General features: G+C 35.7%; 1 protein-coding gene across 1 annotated transcript in view; it reads right to left on the bottom strand.

Moving 5' to 3' along the window:
- The window catches only part of HTRA1 (HtrA serine peptidase 1), a 44466-nt gene that overhangs the window by 3583 nt on the left and 18761 nt on the right, over nucleotides 1-22122 (bottom strand). Inside the window, exons 2-8 of the mRNA XM_026669335.2 lie at nucleotides 15590-15689; nucleotides 14980-15184; nucleotides 4103-4297; nucleotides 3509-3541; nucleotides 2971-3085; nucleotides 1398-1455; nucleotides 261-356 (exon numbers count right to left, since the gene is read on the bottom strand). Of these exons, the coding sequence (XP_026525120.1) occupies nucleotides 261-356; nucleotides 1398-1455; nucleotides 2971-3085; nucleotides 3509-3541; nucleotides 4103-4297; nucleotides 14980-15184; nucleotides 15590-15689 (802 nt within the window). The remainder of the gene's footprint in view (nucleotides 1-260; nucleotides 357-1397; nucleotides 1456-2970; nucleotides 3086-3508; nucleotides 3542-4102; nucleotides 4298-14979; nucleotides 15185-15589; nucleotides 15690-22122) is intronic.

The following is a 22122-nucleotide window of genomic DNA, read 5'->3' on the forward strand; positions in this document are numbered from 1 at the left end:
CTTCAGTTACTTTTGAGTTCTACCACTGAAACCTTTTGCAATCATAAAAGCAGCTAGCAATGGTTTGCAGAATCAGATGTCTAATGAAAAATGAAAAAAATGGCAACAGCTTTTTAATAATAGATTTGGCGATCTAGCAGGTTTTCTCAAATATCTCAAAGAAGATTCTGTTGATATTAATACCTCATTTATTTATTTTTCTTATCAAGGTGCTTTTCAAAGCACTTTGATAAGAACAAAACAAGAATCCTTTAACTTACATCTCAGCTGGTGTGTCTGGAATAACTTCAATAATATAGGCTCCAGAATTAACATCAGGGAAATCTTCATATCGTTCCTTAAGTTCTTTAGCTTTACTAGAGAAAACAAAATACATCCACTGATTATTTAGTAAGAACATAATGATATGATCAAAAGATTTATAAAAGAAACAACTATGTTTATTTGCATCAGAAATAATTAAGCCATTTAGTTTCTGAAACATTAACAAATCTATTAAGGCATAAACAAAATAAGAGACAGGAATCTTTCACTTGTTTATTGGAATAAACATTGCTGTCCATGAAATAAAAAATATCTTTTGCTCACAGTATGAAATAATATTTTGCCTGGAAGTTCATTACTGACTCACGCTAAGCAAGTTTGTTTCATTTCTGCAGTCTAATGAAAAAGAATCTAGAAATACATCAAGGTTTTCTTCAAATATACTCCCCAGAACAGAATGGGACAACTTGCCACGGCCAACTCACCACAGGACAACTTGTTGTTCAAAATTCAAAAATTAAGTTAATTTCAATGGAGCTGTGGCCAATAATAATAAAATAAAAAAAATGAACCCCTCAATACAAGTTACAATAATTTTGACAAAAATGTGGTCACCAAGTAACTGAATGAAATGATGAATACAGTGCTGAATTCTCCTGCAGCACATTGGCCATGGTAAGTTGGCTGTGGCGAGTTGTCCTAGACGCCTCCCCAAAACTGGCTCCTGGAGTCAGGGATGGCATCCTGCCACACATCAGGACAATCATTATGCCTACAGGATCCCAAATTTGATTCCCCCAATCCAACATATAAGCACTCAAACCCAACTAGTGTTTTTTTTACCAAGGTAAGATATTCTTTATTCAGAGCCACCACTACCCTCAATGGCCCTGGTCCTGAGGTTGGTAAAGGACCTGAAACATGCCTTAGATTTCACACAAGGCCAAACAAGATTTTGGTGATGTATGTCAGATCTACTGCCTTATGCAGTAGACAGATCTGTATGAATCAGATATACTGCCTTGTGGATTATGGATAAAAATGATGCTGTTACAAATGGGCCTAGCATTAAACATGAGGATTCTGAGTTCATGAGTGCCTGCAATCAAGAGGGTTGCAGTTTTAAAACCTACCCCTGACTGAGAGACATCATTCGAATGCCAATGTATTTTTTCTTAGTTACAGTTTTTCCTGTTTTAAAAAGAAGAAAAAACATTAAATTGTATTATTCCCCTTCATCTAAAACAACAAAACAAAAAATTCTAACATACTACAGATTATGATTTGGCTTAACAATAACAGAATAAACAAAGTTGGAAGGGACCTCGGAGGACTTCTGGTCCAACCCATGCTCAAATAGGAAACCCTACATCATTTCAGACAAATGGTTGTCCAATCTCTTCTTTAAAACCTCCCATGTTGGAGCATTCACAACTTCTGCAGGCAAGTCCTTCCACTTATTAGTTGTTCCAACTGTCAGAAAATTGACTGTATCACCTTGACTGTATCACCTTACAGGTAGTTACAACCATTTGTTTAGTGATCAGTTGAAGTTACAACTACACTGAAAAAAGTGACTTATGACTAGTCCTCATACTGATGGCTATTACAGCATCCCCATGTGATCAAACCTTGGGTTCTTGGCAACCAGCATCTATTTATCAACCTTCCCCGCTGGATTCTGACAAAGTTGATGAAGAGAAACTGGATTCATTAGAATGTGTGATTCACTTAACAACTGCAGTGACTGTGGCAAAACGATCATAAAACTGAGTGTGATTTACTACCTTCCTTAGCAACATAAATTCTGGTCCCAATTGTGTTTGTATGTCAATGACTATCTGTACATACACATTATACAATAATATATAGTGCTTTCGGTCCTCATTTTTGCAGTAATCATTACATGCATTTTTCCTCATACCCAGTCTCCTTTATTTTATCATTGCACAGTATATAATTTTTCAAACGTTAATTGAGGCAGTCTGTAATATAATTTCTTTTACTCTGTTCCAAGCAGATTTCACATCCTCTTCCCTTACAATTTCTACTCATTCCATTTCTTTTCCTATAGACATTTGATTATCATTATATTTTACTGCACTTCAGGAGCCCCTAGTTGATGGGAAACAGGCAATAGTATGCTGACTTTCAAGGCCATCTTCAGATTAAATATACCCAGTTTGCATAGAATAGTATGCCCATGCTTGTGATGTATAAACACTATTAAGCAAACAAATCTGAACTTCATTGGTGTTTGTATCATACTACAAAATAGAATAGAATAGAATACTTTATTGGCCAAGTGTGATTGGACACACAAGGAATTTGTCTTGGTGTAAAAGACTGATCACTCTTGCAAGTGCTCAGAATATGACTGAAGCTGGTAATCTAGCCTACTCTATCTCTGTCTTATCAAAAAGCATTATTTGACAGCTTTTATTGACCAAAGCAACGGTGGGCTATGAAACACAACTTTGATACTAATGAATACATCTAATAAATAGGTAAGATATAAAATCTAAATGCTACCTTACATGAACAGTAGAATAAAAAAAAACAGGACACAAATAAGAAACAGATGATATGGCTTCTTCAATGATATATTGGCTTACTAAGTGGGCAGAATTTAGAAACTGACCTTTCAAAATTCAAGCCCATTGACTTTACCTTTGTCTCCCTACTATTGCAAATTTAGTACAATACCTTTGGATTGTCGGTCATGTGATTCAGTGAGGAATTTTTTAATTTTGTCTGATGGTATTGCAAAGGAGATTCCAGCAGTGACCTTCAGAGTATTAATACCAATCACTTCCCCATCCTGTAGTAATGTGAATAGTTAAGTAAACATAAACTCTTCAAACAAAGGCTCCAATTCCTATTCTGTAATCTAAACTAAAATTTTATCTGTGATTTATTTGACATATAGCATCTTTAGTTCTAAACCGATTTTCAACTAGAAACTGAATATTGCTTTCAAAATAAATTTTAGCTTTATTTTCAATTTGGGTGCAACTGGATGACAATATCCAGTTTTTATACCAACTTGTTGCAGTCACAAAATGGACTATATAATCAATGTACATAGTACAAGTTTGAATGATGAACTCCAAAGACAACACATAAAATAGAGAATGAGTGATTAAATGAATACAAAATCTATTATTTATGAGGGACACGGAGAAGAGTATTATTTTTTATAAAGTACCAAACCTCAAAATATTAAGTAAAAAAAAATACTTACCAGGTTCACCAAAGGTCCTCCAGAATTTCCATACTGTAAAATTTAGGAAGAAAATACCTTTTAAGCTTGCATTTACATTGATTTAGAAATATATTTTATGTTTTGAAATATATTTGCTTCCTAATGCATTCCAAAAAAGATGTTCACATTACTTATTCACAGCATTTCTTAACAGGAAGTAAATAGTCAAACTTAAATGGAATAAATCTAATAGAAGGTCCTTCCAGACCTGTATTACTTCTGTTTGAAAGGCAATATTAAGCTTACGATTCATTTAGATATTATGTGGTAAAAAAACATGAAACTGAGAGTTGGTAAACCCAGGGTTGTTATAAATGGGAATACTACACAGTATAATTCTGGAGTTAATTAATGTAGAATAATTGCAAAAATCCTTATGCCAAATAACTAATCCAAAATATAAAGATGAACTGAGATTTAACAAATCTTTCCAGTACCGCCAATAATCAGTGCATTGCTCTATGACAAATCATGCTAAACTATGACACATACATAGTCATAAAAGGATTAACACCCCAAAATATACCAGTAAACTATGCATTAAATGTAAGAGATTTATAAAAAGTGTCCTACATTGATAATGGCATCTGTTTGGATGTAGTCCATATCAGAGTTTCTAAGTCCCAGCTCTTTGCCTCCTCGCTGGGTAGTGCTAACAATCCCAGTAGTGACTGTATTTTGGAGAGAAAATGGACTTCCAATTGCAACCACAAATTCACCAGGCCGTAACTCTGCTGAACGTCCAAGGAGGAGGACTGGAAGCTTCCTCTACAAGTAGATATGAGAAAAAAAATCAACACAAAACAATAAGATCACAGACATGGAAGCATAGCTTGGTTTAGACTTGATTTAGATCTAGTGGTAAGTGAACCTAAACCCACAGGAAGAAAAAAGTGAATAACTTCAAACTCGTGAATGTAAAACAGATGGATGGGCGTGGGGACTTACAAATACAATATAAAATCCTCTTTTAAGTCTTATTTTTCTGTTGCAGCCTTGAACCAAAAACCATTACGGATAGAGATACATGCACAAAATTATGAGTACAAAACTGAGAATTGAGAATGGGGATATACATAAAGAATGTAAAAATAACTCTTTTGAATATTGTTCTGCTGCTATGCCACTGTATTTGGGCCTAGAGCTGTGGATAGATGTAAAAGGTTGGGTTTTGGCATTGTATGATTCTACAAATGATAGCTTGGTAATATCTTTTGCTCAGAAAGAGATAACAAACTAAGACTGAACATCAGAGTAAGTACCCTTCTTAGAGAATAAGTCAACATTTTTCATCTTACCCTATGATTCTGCCCAATACATATGCTAAGAAAAAGAAGAAGAAAACAAATAAAACTAATTTATCCAGGAAATTAAGCAAGGAAAACAAATATATAAACTCATTCATATGCTGTCCACAATAACAAATCCAATTGCTGTCCATTTGTCCCATAATGGTCTCAAACAAGTGGCATTTATTCATCCTTAGAGAATTTGAGCAACCCAAACATAATGTGTATTCTATCTATTAAAGTACTGCAGCAGGAAAATTTTGTGTTAGAGATAATTTTGCTAATTTGTTAAAATTAATGTCGGATCAAACCTTAATGAAAGTAGTGCATTTCCTGATACTGTCTTATATTTACACATCCTTGGATTATTTATGGGAAGAGAAAGGAGATTTGTAATAAACAGTTGATGAGTAATATAATCATTTACAGTTGTGCTGAGTCTTCAAGTCCAGGCCAGCATTGGTAAAATGTTAGTTTGGAGCCAACGGGTGATTCAACATGCCTTGTAGAAAGAGATAGTCTTCTCTTTTGTGGTATTAAAACAAAATCAACTGCAAAAAAATTCCTCCATCAGCAAAGTTTTAAAATATAGTTTTAGAAAGCAAAATATATAGAATACTGAAAGTTTCCTATGACTATTTTTTTTTTATTTACCCTCAAATAATTGTGTATGAACTATTGGGCAGATATCCTATTCATATCACTCTTTGCCAATGTAAGGCATAAATCATAAGTGTATATCTAAAGCCTTTGCTAGACTAGCCTACAGAGAAAAAGAATTAGCTCATACATCATACTCTGTCGCTGGGTTTAGCCTAATGTGTCAACTTAGTTATTTCAGTTGAAAACTTAGGGTTATGAATTAGCGTAACATATATAACCCCAAGAAATAGTGGTTGAGGAAACAAATCACAGATAAGTAAGCCATAACTTATTAGACCTTAGAAAAGACATATGTAAAAAATATAAAAGCATACTTTTATTTCATGTATGAGTTAATAACGTCAACAGATTCTGAATTTATTTTTAAACAATAATGAAATAACTACCAAAACCTGCTATCTCTTTATTTTAATGTGACTCAGCTGCATATTTATGTGCCCAAGCATTTATTTGGCTAATTAAGTGGAACTACTACTCTGCCTTAATCACTTGACAGGTCCTTTTCCAAATTTGTAATAGAAGTAAATCATTCTGAAATAAGTGTTGTTGTTGCTGTTGCTGTAAGAAAAGAACACTCTTCTCTGTAATCTCTATTTTTGAGAGTTTGAGTTCAGATTTGTTTTTAATGTCCCTTCAGCTTCTTAATCAAGAAGGACAATAAACATCTCAGTACCAATCTGAACTATATGGTTAAAATTTTGAGTCTTATAAAACCATTGCCTGAAATGATATGCCTCCCAGCAATATACAATGGATAAAGAAAATGTTACACATGCCAAACACAAATCTCCACCTGTGCCATGCTGAGTCAAGATGTAGCCTAGGGCAAAACATCATTTCTTTTTCTCAATCTCCTTTTTGGGATCGTTTAATAACATTTCACTATGGTATCATTCATGCAGGGCTGATGCTGTACACACTGGCAACTTATTGTTTTATGTTTGGAAAGACTAATTTACTTTTAACATAATTAATTCCTAAACAGTGAAAATATCACTTGCAGACTCATATACAGAAAAGAACAAAGCAAACCTAGCTCGAGATTTGAAGCGATAGTAATCCCGCTAAGCAACCATTCCCAATAGTGTACAAGTACAAACAGGCTGAAGGAACATCATCTGAATTTTCCTCACAAACAAAAACCTAAGAAAGATATATTTTGAAGCCAGAATAATAGAGAAACTATGTTCAGCAGTCACTGGATTGAATATAAAGTAGATGTCATTGCTATTTACAGTAATGGGAGCAGTACTGTTGAGATCTTATCCCAAACTGATAGCCTCCCCACAATTTTGCTACTGAGATACACTGAGATACACTTTTACACAAGAAAAAAATTGGCACACCATAGCACTCCTATAATATTAATAGTACTCCAGGATCCCATGATATTCTTAATAAGACATTACCATTTTGCAGAAAATTGAAATATGAGCATTCCAACTGAAAATGCAAGTCTATATTTGGACTATATAATTTTTGAAACGTTATTTAGATATTCAGAGAATAGTATCAGAATAGATCGAAACATTCAGAGGCCACTCTAAGCAAAATCTCCTTTTGTATCAATAATACATCAAAATATTCCCATCTCCACTGCGATTTCCACTGGCAATGACTTGCTTAGAGGAAGCTGAAGTAACTTTGGACAGCAATCTCTCTCTGGGCATGGGAAGCCAGCTTTAGACAGCCCTTTCTATATTAAGGCAGGAACACTGTGTTATTTCTTAAGTTGCATGCCAAAAGGAGAAATACATTTCCAACTTTAAATTTTAGAACGCTGCAATAAATTTTATTGATCAGATTCTAGGGAGTTCTTGATTCTCTTCTATTGTGTGTGTAGATGGGGCTTCCTTCAGCCCGCTTCTATTGCTAGTCCACGGCCTGGGGCGTGGGGAACCTTGCTATGAAAGGTGATGATACAGGCAAGCCTGGGTCCAGTTTATCCTGGACATTGTACTTATTCTTCACATTCTTAACATTCAGGAATGGAAAGAAATGTGAACTTTTATCCTCCCCATTTCTCCTTTGCCTATCAATCTGTCTGCTCAGTTCATGTAGTTGGCTTAGTTTCTCTTGCTCTATGGTTACTGTTTGGGTGACCAGAGGGAATATACTTTTTTGCCCTGTGTACACAGCCGCTGGAAATCAGTAAAGCAAACTTTACGTGTTTGTTTTAAGTATGCTAATAAATGGCAGTTATGAAGATAAATTAAGTCACATTTCAAAAATGACTTTTACAAAATATTGGAAGTACCCAAAAAAGATGTAATCAAACCTCAGAAAGTTTCATCTCATGTGTGTTTACCTTATGGCGCTTTTAAGATATCTAATGAAAGCAGTCAGAAGGATAAAGTTATTCCACGGCTTCCAAAGGCATGTTTTCTTTTCTTTATTTGTATATTGTGGTCGTAGTGATTAATTAGCTTTTAAACACATCAGAAGACTTAAATCCTCCTTCAAAGCAAAATCTGAGCAGGAAATGACTGAAGAGAGGGATTGCCAGTAAGTATACCGGTAGATGAAAGCATTTGACCCTTACTGTCCTATTGGTAATAAGCCTTACATAAGCTAGTTCTTTCTCTCTGTGTTGAAAAACACATCAGTGTGGGCTTGAGAATTATGGAAGCTGTAACAAGAGATCTTGATGATGTATGGAAAAAGGTCATATTGCATAAGTTACCAGTATGCATGTTTCCATTTAGATACTGCAAATAAACATGTAATTTTTTCCTTTCTGCAATTAGATTCTATTTATGAATTGACACTGTCCTAGATTTTGAACTAATGATGCACAATGCACCATAAATACCATGGTAGTATTTATGACTGCACTTGATGAATTAGGTTTATTATTATGAAGAGACAAGACTTCCCTTGACAAATATTCTTCCCCCTCTTTTTGCACCACCAAAGTGAATCATAAGCTTTCTTTTTCATATATGTGATTGAAGCCTAAAAAGTGAATGTCATGCCCCTATCAAGTCTGAATTTGAGGAAGACGAACAGATGACAGGGAGTGGGAGTGTGGCTCTGTTGGCTGTGGAGGAACTGGGGAAGGGCAAAGTCTGGCTGGACAGAGCAGGGAAGAGGTAGAACAAGGGAGGGGGAGTTCAGAGGAAGACCTAGTCCCACCCCCTCTTCATCCTAAGGCATTCAAGGAGAAACAGAGAAGAGAGCAATGTGGGTTGTGTGGCTTACGGGGGAGGAAAGGGTCCTGATTCCCATCATTAGCCACAACTGGAAATGAGAGTTTAAAAGAGATGCAAGCTGAGTGTGGCGTCTGCAGGGAACAAACGTGAGTTTATCTTGTGTTGACTTTGGTTATCTGTGTTCCTGGCATCCTCCAAACCGGGTTGAATTACTGCCGTTCCTTCACGTCTGGAATTCCTTCTCTTGCTCTGCCGGACTAACTACCTCATCTTGCCTTGATTGGACATATAGTTACAGTTTTTGTTGACCACATTTTGGACTTGATTTTCTGCAGTCAAAGGCTGTTCCTGGGAGAGTTTTTCTCTAGCCAAGAAGGTAACCAGGACATTGGGGGAAAAATTGGAGCTAATAAAGGGACTCCTACTGATTATATGATTGTGTTGCCTTTGTGCCATGCCCTGGATCATAACAGTGAGATTCACTATGGTTTATTGCCACTAGTCAACTTTTTAAAGCCAGTCTAAATAAACCATATCTACTTATATACATTTCAGTAAATCATATAAATATAACAGCATTAGAATGATTACGTAATTCTAGTGTATACTCCAATAAAAAAATAAAGGAAATTAATGGTTCCAAATTCCTCATAATAAGAAGAGAGCATGTAAACCAAATGCTTACTTAGGCTTCTTTTCATAATAAATCATTTAAACCCAGCTATTTTCTGTGTATTTAGTTGACAATATTTTCTTTCATACAATATATGTACTTATCTGTATATCTCTGGCTGCAGATATAACATTGTTATCAGGAATTACATTAACTTTGAACTGTATGTATATATATATAAATACTGATACGGAATAGCTAAACATGCATGTAAAGTATTCCTTTTCAAAGAAAATAAGTTATATCCGAGATTAAAACACTTTAAATTATATGAACAGAAAAGTAAAGCTTCTTTGGAATTGAATTCAGTGCCTGGTAACTTTACAAACAAATTCATGTAGTTTTCTTGGCTGCAAACCAGAAATAGTTTGGCAGTAGTTTTGTTCTGGGATATTTTGCTTACAACGCTGGTATTCCTGGATGTTGCCCATACAAATACTATCCAGTCTGGGCCTTATTTAGCTTCTAAGTCCAGCTAGGTGCTGCCACCTGCTATCAATAAAAGTGCAAGCATATAAAAGTTTTTTTATTGATACTAATTATCCCCTCCTCATCAATTCATCTAAACCAGGGGTGGGGACCTATGGTGCTTTTAGGAGTTGTGGACTTTAACTCCCACAAATTCAGGGAGTTGAAGTACACAAGTCATAAAGTGGCCATAGTTCCCTATCTCTGAACTAAACCAAGACAGGGAAATACACCCACAGCAGAGCAATTTAAGGTACTGAATATTTCTGGGAAATTTATTTATTTGTCAATCAAGTATAAGATAACAGGTACAAGTATAAACATGGTTATGAATACATGAAATGGGTAAACATAAAAAGCAGTGGTGGGACTCAAAATTTTTACTACCGGTTCTGTGGGCGTGGCTTGGTGGGCGTGGCGTGGCTTGGTGGGCATGGCTTGGGGAGGATACTGTAAAATCTCCATTCCCTCCCCATTCCTGGGGGAAGATTACCACCGGTTCTCCAAACTACTCAAAATTTCCGCTACTGGTTCTCCAGAACTGGTCAGAACCTGCTGAATACCACCTCTCATAAAAAGAAACATTAGGACAGGGACGCCCCCTACAGACCTCTTAGGAAAGGGGTGAGTAGACAGTCTAAAGTTGAATAGTAGACAGTCTAAGGTTGAAGTTTTTGGGATTTGGGGAAGAAACAACAGAGTCAGGTAGAGTATTCCAGACATTGACCACTCTGTTGCTGAAGTCGTATTTCCTACAATCAAGTTTGATGTGGTTTACCTTGAGTTTGTATGCTCTTATATTGTTCTGGTTGAAGTATTCACTGATGGGTAGGACATTGCAATAGATAATTTTATGTACCACACTTGGGTCGGACTGAAGGTGGCGTAGTTCTAGGTTGTCTAGGTCTAAAATTACAAGTCTGGTTGGCATAAGGTGTTCTGTTCCTAGTAGAGGAGTGGAGAACTCTTCTCGTGAAATATTTCTGGACTTTTTCGACTGTATTAATATCTGATATGTAGTATAATTTCTTAGAAATTGTATAATTTCTAAGATGCAAATAGTAACTCCTTATTATTTCTTATGATTAAATCTGAGTTAAGTAGTTGTCCTTGTGAGGTGTCTAAAACCAGCAATATTTCTGGATGACATATACAGAGCTTCTAAGCCTAAAAGGTTTCCCCTAGATTAGTTGCCAAGTTAATAATAAAAAAGATAGTTGGTAGTAAACTGTAAGAATTTCTTAGCTTCGTACTCAAACTATGCACATTTTTTTCTATCTTAGTAGATTCAGTGTTGGAGGTTTACTCAGTTCCATTTGTTTTGGCCTTTAATCAGCCACAATGGATTCAGAGGATATGAGCTGCATTTGTGACTGCTCTTTATCCAGTTAATTTTTGCTGAAGAAACAGAAAATCTTCATTAAGCTTTGAAATCTGACAGGGACACTGTGCTATCCTTGCACCATTCCACCTCTATCTCTATATAATAGCAACAGCACAGTCACTATTATAACACAGTACCATGAGCCTTGTGAACTATGGTACAATAAGCAAACAGCCCAATATTCAAACACAAAAATAAAGCCATATAATGTGTGAGTCGGCATTTAGTAAAAATCTTAGTGATCCAAAACAGCAGGTCTTCCTTTGGAAAAGCTTTACTATTTGCTCCAAAGCATGAAAATTGCATTAAAGTACAATTCCCATTTATACAAATATTAGATTTGGTTAAAAGTAAAAAGAATTTTGCTCAATATTTTGAAGTACAGTAAATACTGAGGAGGCATTTAGGATTCTTTTCATATTGAATTGAAGAGTTATTAATATGACTAGAATTAGAGAAATCATTAGCCTTCCTTTCTTATGTTCCTGCTAAGAGTGACTGATGCTTTGTAGAGAACACTGGCTGCTTCCTTCATTTTCTTGTATCACTGATTTCTAAAAATTATCCTGTCCCTCTTTCTTCAGTAAGCATTTATAAAAAGCCTTGGTCTTTCTCCACATATTCAAATCCAATAATATGGACAGGAGCATCCCAGAATTGTCAGAATGATAGAATGTTCATTATGATGTCATAATGCAAGCTTCACATAAATAAGGTTACATGTGATATCATGATGCAAGTACAAAAATTTGCATTGGGTATCATTTGTCATTTGATTCCTTATCTTCCTCCGCTGATGCCCATGGACAGACTATCTCAATAGCACAACTTTATGGAAAGTCCAAAGAAATCTGTTTCTAATATATGCTGATGACTTTTTCAAGGGAAAAACAAATTAATAATTAGAAACTAGTTCATTCCATCACAGCCCATAGCTCAGTTCTTTGTTAATATTTTTCCTGCTTTTTTGTAAAGCATCCTATTCTTAGTCACCAGTTAAAGAAAAACTGTTATAAGAATATAACTGTTTTTGAAATGTCAGTATCACGGATTCTTATAGCAAGTCTTCATGCATTTTGACCCAGATATTTCCTATCCTCCTATTTTCATTATCTGAAGGATGATGGAAAATATGCTGCAGAAAAAAATGTTAAATGAATATATTCAACAATTATTTGAGCACATTAAAATATTCCAGTTATGGAAAATTATAAAAAGACAATGTTTCAATCATACAGCTTGTCAAATTTCTGTCACATCACACATAATTTTAGTGCACTAAAAAGAATATTAACTTCAGAAAAAAATTAAAACAGTATAAAACAGTAAGAAACTCATTTTTTACATGTAGAAATATTCATTTAACCATTCAATCATATTTATTTTTTCTAATATTTCTGTTAAAAAGTGAAAATATATGTCCTCTATAAGGAACTTCTTATTGAACAATATCAATGCCCCAGACAAAGCATTTATATAGCCCTTATAAAATTAAAAGGTTTTAAAACCATACAATACACATATCCCTACTAAGGATACCTTAAAAAATAATAATGTGTCTATATATAGCTTAGTTTGTATTAACTAGAACGAAGAATTTCCTGCAGCACATTATTTCCAAAAACAATGCCTGAAATAATCCAGGAAACAATGCTTAAAAGGAAACTGCTGAACTCAGCTACTGTATGTGTCTCTCAACTTATTTCCTCTGTTCCTCTTTGCCAAAATTCAGTTTCACAGTATCTATCATCCCGTGATCTTTGCATAGCTTAGCTGGAAAAGGTTTTCATTCAGGCATTACTGAAAGCAGAATGTTCACTGTCCATGTGAGCTTTCTAGTCAAGCTTCATTGGCTTTCTGCCTGTACCCTGATATGTACAGTTGTGCACGTGAGATTCCCCCCCCCCAAAAAAAAAACACCTTCATGCCAAATGTGCAAATATTACAGGAAGTTCCTATCATCTGAATGATGTTGGTGAACAGCAGGGTCACATACTATAATGAATATGTGGCCAGAAGGGAGTGGGGTGAAATCCCCTCCCCCAGCAATAGCTTGCCACTTTATTCACAAGAATGCTTCAAGGCCCCAGATAAGACAATGAATGTGAGTAATTGCTGCCAATGCTATAATAAACCACTTTTATATAAAAGGGAAATTGGGTTGGTAGAAAATACACTATATTTGCCTTTTGGTAAATAGTTGATTTGGGTTAACCATAAAAGTGACTTTGTGTTAATGTCCACAGCATGCTCTCAAAATTCCAAATGTTCTGGGTCCGAATGTTTGTCTATTCCTGCCCTAACCTTTCCTCTCTAGTGTTGAGCAATTGTATTTTGTGATGTATAACAAGAACGAATGAGGAATTATGCTGGTGTACTATCCAGTCCTTTGCTAATCCCTGTTTTGCTTGAATCAATAGAGGTTTATAAGAATTTTGTGTGGAGGATTCCCAGAATGCTGATTCAAGAGGACCTAGATTTCCAGGCTGAAATCAGTAGTTCAGGAAGTTTTGATGCCACTATACCAATCCTGGGAACAATTTTTGTCCAAAAATACAGCAGATAATAGATTAACTGATTACATTTTTCAAGTGGCCAGGAAGACAATTAACATTTCTCTACCAGTCTAAGAATACAGTCTATTCTTAGACTGTAATTTATTCTCATGAATAAATGAATAAATAAATAAAAACTGCAATAGATTCTTTTTCATGACACCCTGCCCTATGCTCTCTGGAAAATGCAAATAAAATACAAATGATTGTACCCAAAAGTTAGCAGTTTAGAGCAATGCCTAGGCAACTTTTTTAGACGATTGAAGCAAAATTGAAACAAGCTAGGAGAATCTATGAAACCTGTGTCCAAACCAGTAAACAAGATATTAAAGCTAATTAATCTGCTTATTTTGGTACAGTGATGATAAGTTTGTTTCCTTTTGAATGGGCATACAATAATGAATAACATCAAACTATTATCAAATTCTCTGAATTTTTATTTCAATCTCTGCATATCCCTATGACAATTCTTCTGCATATATGTCCAATAAGTTTACGCCAACTTATCTAAAATGTCATTCAGCTTACATAATAATGATCAAGCTGTTTAATAATTGCTGAATATTCCTTCAAGATCTGAAATTCTGGAATAAATATTTGTGTACCTGTGTATTCCATTTCCTGAACAATGTAGCAGTGCGGAAATAAAAGCATCTTTTCAAATATGCCAAACACATGCATACCAGCAATGCATTATAAAACTTTGAAATTGCATGAATTTAATGACAAGCCACATGAAAACCAGAATGGTTTAGAAGAAAATCAAATGTTACACTTCAGGCAACTTTGAACCTGTCCCAGAATGTGATCTTCAAAGCAAGTGAGTTATATATATTTAATTATGCATTCTGCTTCTCAAAGTCAAATTGCAGAATTAGGACATATTTGCACAGGAACAGTCTGTACGCCTACTGGACTCTTGCATTAAAGAGGAACAAAAAGGACAGTCATTGTAGGGATAGAAAGTATATTTTATATTTTAGATGGCTCCATATTAAAAAGCCACAATGCACTGCTCTGCTTGCCTTGGTCTCAGAGAAATAATTTCCTGGTCTACCAGAAGTCCTTTTGACATATCGACTGAAGAGCATTCTGAAAGTATGTATTCAAATCCAAAATAAGGAATGTAAATTTATTTACATATTTCAATAAGGGGATATGACTACAGATACATAGGAAAATAACTGCCTTTTTAGAATTACTTTTAACAATATGTGGCTATTCTTAATAGATGCACCTGAAATATTTTGCTTAATATAAACTCACCTGAGTATCTATTTTTATTAGTGCAATATCTGCTTTCTCATCGATATCTTTAATTTTAGCATCATATGTTACACCATTCTTCAGTTCCACTTTCACTCTGTTCTTATTGGTAACCACATGAGCATTTGTAACAATCAGTCCATCTTCAGAAACAATGAATCCTGAGCCGCTGGCAGCAGGAACTTCCCTTTTTGTAAAAGGCAACCTAAAAGACAACGCCAATATCAAAAAGTAAATTGATTTCTGAAGATGACAACATCCATATGAATCTTTGATATTTGAATATTATTCTGCCAATTTCTGTCATTATTTATATATTCAGAATTTCAAAACACAGATCAGTATGTACCAAAGGTCCTTTTTTAAAAGGCAACTGGACTTTGTTTTTCCTTAAGGACATTTTGCTTCTCATCCAAGAAGCTTCTTCAGTGCAAAAGCACCTTTGGAATAACCATGACCTGGATGACTGAGAATCTCCATAGAGTCAGTATATTTTTCCAAAAGGTGAACAGTATTTAAGAATATCATAAAATGTTAATTCAAAATAATGTTATCTTTAAAATCCATATAATCAGTAGGACCAACAATATAGTTTGAATATCTTGTTTACCTGCGAAACAATTCTATATGAACCACAGCTGGTGCTATCTTCTCCACCACATCTGCGATAAAATTGTATTTATACCGCAAACTGTTGGGATCTTCCTGACCTAGAGAGAAAGAAAGAGAGAAAAACAGTTGTCATAAAGTATCATCATGACCTAAAGAAAGGCACACAAAATTACAAATTGCCTATTTTAAAGGGAGGAAAAATTTTTATTCTCAAGAAGCTGATTAGAAGAAGTATGAAGATTATTTAAAAAAATTGTAGTAACATTCATAATAAAGTACTATATAGCAGACAGGATAGTTTAGGTTCCTGTTCAAAGCATAGTTTTGCCCAAACAAACTACCAAACAACCATTCATTTAGCAAGAATGGCACTGAAAAAAGTGACTTACAAATTGTCCTCACACTTATGACCGTCACAGCATGCCCATAGTCAAATGATCAAAATTTAAACATTTGGCAACCAGCACGTATTTATGACAGTTGTGGTATTCTGGAGTCACGTGATCACCATTTGCTACCTTTTCAGTCAGCTTCTGACAAGCAAAGTCAATGAGGTAAGTTGGATTCACTTAACGATTTCATGATTCACTTAACAACTGCAGTGATACATTTAACAGTCATCCAAAAAAGGTTGTAAAATTGGGCACAACTTATTTAAAACCATCTTGTTTAGTAACAGAAATTATGGTGTCAATTGTATTTATAAGTCAAGGACTACCTGTATAAACACTATGTATGAATTAAGTGCTTCTCCATGCATCATCATCATCATTCTCACCTGTCTACCCAGTAATAATGAGGCCATTTTTTATGTAGGCCATTTTTCAGGACTTTGCTATTTGGTGTAATATTCAGCAAAGGCATCTCAGTTTCAGAGGAGCTCTTTATTAGTGTAACATTAAAATATCTTATACTCCTCTTGAACAATGAGTATAGTTTGCAGGGTACAGTTAAAGTCAAATGTTTTGAATGAAAAAATATATATTTTAACTTGAAATTACCTTCACTGGAAGCACCCTAACACTATTTCCATTTTATTGGAAGCATTTTGAACTTGAAATGCTTCCGGTGAGATTAAAAACAGCCAATCTGATCCATTTTGATTTTGAAATGTTTAGCAATCCTATATGAATCCACAAATTGGCTCTCTTAACAAGACACTTGTGATTACATTTCTGTCCACTCTCTCCCTTGAGAGAAATTGGAAAAGAAACAATATGTCTTATTGGTGCAGATACAAGGGACATTAATTGTTTCTTCTGCTGCTCACAACTGCTTATTGTATTTTCTTAATTTCCCAGGAAACTCTGCATGTTGAGACTATGGGAAACCTAGAGACACTCAGAAACAGGCAATTCTGCTGCCAAATCTACAGCGATTTCCAAAGATTTTCCACATAAAGTCTGATACACTTCTAACAAGGCAGTTCGAGGTTTTCTTTCTGGCATAAGGGCAGAAAGTTATCACAGAATAAAACCAAAAGTAGTAAAACTGAAAAAAGAAACAGCAGAAAAAACTACAGAAAACATCAAATGGGTTCCCCATGTTAGATCTCTGAAAGGAATCCAATGGCTTCAATAATTAAATGTTTATCCTGTGCAAAATAACTTGAGTGGGGGAAAAGATGCTTCTTTAGAGCTATACTGATTTCCTTGTTCCTCTTACTGTGCTTCCAAATCCAATCTATCAATCTAATGAGTAGTGACTGAATGCCTTCATAGGCAGCACATGTAAGAACCCTCCTAGTCTTTCAAAAACCTATTTTTATTTATTTTTTATTTATTTATTTTGATTTGTCAATCAGTTACACGATAATAGGTATAAGTATAAACATGAGTAAGAATACAGGAAATAGGTACGAATAAATGGGGACAATAGGTAGGCACGATGGTGCACTTATGCACGCCCCTTAAAAAACCTCTTAGGAATGGGGTGAGATCAATAGTGGATAGTTGAGGTTAAAGGAGTGGGTGTTTGAGGATGTAACAACAGTCAGGAAGTGCATTCCAGGCATTGACCACTGTTGCTGAAGTCGTACTTTCTGCAATTGAGCAGAAAGTGGAGCAGTTTACATTGAGTTTGTATCTGTTGTGTGCTCTTGTATTGTTGTGGTTGAAGCTGACGTAGTCATTGACTGGTAGGACATTGTAGCAGATAATTTTGTGCACTACGGATACCTCTTTGATAGTATTAATGTTGGTGATGTTCTCTGCAAGCATCCAAGTAATGTCAGTAATCAGATCCTTTTCATTTTATTTTCATAATATTCCAAAGGACCAGTATCTAGGCATAAAAGTTCAGTCACAGCTGCTGTACAAGATGATTAACAAAAAATGCAAAAGACAGCCAAGGAAAAAGAAAACTTATCAAACTTCTACAAGGCCAACATTCCTTGCAGCATATAGAGGAAGAGCAGAATGTTCTGATAATGAAAGCTTCATTAATTCTTTTGCTATTTGTCCTTTATTGGAACGCACAAAAATTGTTTAAAATATTCATGATCGGTGGGGTCTCCTGCCAGTAAATCCCAATCAAATTAAGCACAGCTGCCAGATTCTGAACCAGATGCAATAGAACCATGTCTCTCATTTCACATAAAGGATATTTGCATGAGAATCTAATACCCACTTAGGAGATTAGCCAAACAGTAACCAACACAATACAGGGCGGCGTCGACTTACAGCAGTTTGTTTAGTGACTGTTCAAAGTTATGATGGCACTGAAAAAAGTGACTTTATGACCTTTTTTCGCATTACAACTGCTGAAGCATCCCCATGGTCATGTGATCAAAATTCAGGTGCTTGGCAAGTGACTCATATTTATGACTTTTGCAGTGTCTTGCCCCAGGGTCACATGATCACCTTTTGTGACCTTCTGACTAACATGAGGAAGTCTACAAGTCAATTGGGCAGTCAGATTCACTGAACAACCATTTTACTAATTTAACTACAGTGATTAACTGAATAACTGTGGCAAGAAAGGCAAAGCTCATTTAACAAATGTCTTGCTTAGCAACAGAAATTTTGGGCTCAATTGTGGTCATACGTCGAGGACTACTTGTAGCACAATGTCTACTCTTCAGTGCTGAAGAGATAGCAAATAACAGTCTTATCAAAATCTAAGGGGCACCATACTTGTGTTTAACTGCCAGAAACACTCTACTGCAAACATGTCCAACCTTGGTAACTTTAAGACTTGCAGACTTCCTCATGCTGGCTAGAGAATTTTGGAGTCCACAAGTCTTAAAAGTTGCCAAGATTGAACACTCCTGCTCTAACTATAAGATTGAAGAACCTCCAAGTCATCTACTCCAGATGGCAGCATTCCATTAGAGCCACTAGAATCATGTTTCAAGTACTTTCTCTACCTCTTCCTCATTTCATGGACATCAGTTTGATAGACATAACATCCCTGTTCATAGATCTTCAGAGCAATCTCAAAAATGTGAAGTCATAATTGATGAACAACAATTCAGAATATCAGATACCTGATATTCTGAATTGTTGTCAGAAGGGCTGCCGATTATATGAGGAGGATTCAGAGATAGAAGTTCAGGAACAAACTGAGGATAGTTTCATGGTTATATTTTCAGCCTTTCTATTTATGACAGACTTCTTATAAAATAATATATTTGTTTCTACCCATTATTTTTGTCAGAACTGTCTGACTGATTAATTCTATCTAAACATACATTTCTTAGTTTCCTCACTGATAAGTTTGCAAGCTGGAAAAAAAAGAAAGAAAAATTACAGAGTATTGGTAATAGAAAAAAGATAGATTATAATAAATCAAAATTTACTATTGATGTTTTAGAAGAAAATTGTCTACTTATCTTTGGATATTAAAGCTTTAAATTCAATGTTATATAGGGCAGGGGTCGCCAACCTTTTGTACCTCAGGGACCACCAAACTCATAATTTTAAATCCCAGGGACCACTAACCGGTTCTGTGTGCGCAACCTAATTTGTGGGTGTGGCTTGGTAGTCATGTGACTGGCTGGGCATGGCTTGTATGTAAATATTATAAATATTTATATAAATATTGATTTTTTTATAAAAAAAGAGCAACTTTTACCCAAAATCAGGCAAAGCAGCCAGGCAGATTGAATTGCTCACAGAATCACAGATTCATTCAGAGATCTATCTATCTATCTGCTATTGGCTAGCTCAGCCTGTCACATAAAATTTGCTTGCAAGCAAACTCATAAAATTTGCTAGCAAGCAAACTCACAAAATTAACTCACAATACACCATGTATGAAAATATTGAATTTTTTATTTAAAAAAAGAGCAACTTTACCCAAAATCAGGCAAAGCAGGCAGGCAAATTGAGCTGCTCACAGAATCATTCAGTGATCTATCTATCTGCCATCGGCTCGCTCAGTCTCTCAAATTTGCTTGCTGTGAGTCTGCACTGAATAATAGAACCTTCAGTCCTAAGGGAGGTTCAGCTGTGCTTAAAAGCCGAAGACCTAAAGACTAGCTAGAAAGCAAGAACTCCAACCATTTCCAGCTTCCTAGCTAATCTAAATCTCCTGGCACAGCAGATGATGGTCGGAAAAAGGAAATATAGCAATTTAACAGGCAAGTTTGCCAGGTAAGGAGTGAGTGGGCGGGGAGGGTTTCCGCGGGCCATGTGGGCTGCGCAGCCTTGTGTTTCTGCACAGCCTGGATTAATTGCTTTGGGCGGTTGTTCTGTGGGTGAGATTTCTCTGCAACCCACCAAAATTTTCTCGTGGCCCACTAGTTGGCGACCGCTGATATAAGGGAAACATATATTTAAACTAGCAGATATTTGTGTGTATGTTTATATATGCGTATGTATGAAACATTGAAATATAAGTACAAATCAAGTGTACAAATACAAGTATAATCACAAATACAAGTATAATCAGTTATGTACAATTAAGAGGATTCAGCTTTGTAGAAACGTAAATATTTACTACTGTGAACTATGCAGATGCCAATCATATGAACCTAGTTTTGAACATGAGACGGATTTCCTATTTGACATTTCCTTATTTAAGTTTATATTAGATACAGATATATTATGGGGCCTGTTATACAAGATGGTCAATAAATGTTAACTGCCAGGATCCTGACTTCCTAATAATTGTTACAGATTCCCTCCACCATCATCACAAATCAAATGAAAAACTAGTATTGACTATGAAGTTTTAGCCTAAATATGTCAGCATTTAATAGTCTCCAATAACAAAAATGAGCAGTCATTTAATTGCATTCAATCCAAGCCCTTTTTTTATCACAAATATAAGGGCGCTAGAGAGGTATCAACTGATACATATACAGGGAAAACCTCTTTACATAAACAGGAAAAATCCCCTGCACAGGATTACTTTAGTGTATCGCTATGGGGCGGGGGGGATAGCCGGACTAACAGCAGAGAAAGACTGACAAAGGAAGATTGGCAGCAACTGATCATGGCAGCAAAAGCAAATGACTCAGCAGCCTTTTGGAGATCAGTTGCAGCATATGTTGCAATTGCTTGAAAAGTTGTTGAGTTTTTTTTTTGCTATTTTATCTTTGGGGCTACTTAATGTGTGTGTTTCTCTTTTGTTCTCCTTATTTAAATTACACTTTTGTGTTCTGTTTTTCATTCTATTTATGATTATAAACTCTGCTGATGAACATGCTTTGCCTTCATGGTACTTTCCTGATTTGTGGTATACATTATAACTAAGCTTCCCTTATTGTGGTTTTGAATAACTCTCAAAGAGTTATTCCAGAGAAATTTTATTCTCTTAATTTCTCACACAACTTCCTTTTTACCAATTCCCTTATTTTAGAGAAGTTTCCTCTTTTGAAATCTAATGTGTTGAATTACTTGCTATTTTTAATTTATATATATATATATATTATTTTCATATAAATCAGATGAATAATTATCTAGTCCTTCAGCCAGTTCAACAATATTCATGCTGCGATTGGTCTAGATCAGGGGTGTCAAACACAAGGCCTGTAAGCCGGATCCAGCCCACAATGTGGTCGGACCCGGCCCATGAGGCCATTCTGGTAAATATAAGGGCATGGCCCGTGTTGCTTTGGCCCGGTGTGAAGAGGAAACATTGGGCCAAGTGGCTTCGGCCTGGTCTAGCCAATGCAAAGAAGAAACATGCCAGCAGTTAGGGGAGTGGCATCAACCTGGCCACGCCCACCCAGTTGACCATGCCCAGTGAGTGGCATCAAGGTGGCTATGCCACCCAATGGGCCACACCCACCCAGTCGGCCACATCCACCCAACCGCCCAAGGTCAACCATAGCCCTGATACGGCTGCTCTAGAGTGCCAGTTAGAGTGAAATCTCTAATCTAGGCCACAACTATTTAAGACATTTACAAATATCACCTACTCTTTGTTGCCAGAACACAAATTGCTATAATAAATGCAAGGAAAATTAGGTTACACATTACTCCATCACTTTAAATATCAGTTGGATTGGGCGTTGGTTCTTACCTGACACGCCATTTCTCTGGAGCCGTGAGGATCATCCAGAGAGTGGGAGGTGCTTCAGTC

The sequence above is a fragment of the Notechis scutatus genome, chromosome 4 (assembly GCF_049901735.1).
Source record: "Notechis scutatus isolate UNSWTSFEM ecotype Mainland chromosome 4, rNotScu1.2, whole genome shotgun sequence".
In the NCBI taxonomy this organism is placed as follows: Eukaryota; Metazoa; Chordata; class Lepidosauria; order Squamata; family Elapidae; genus Notechis; species Notechis scutatus.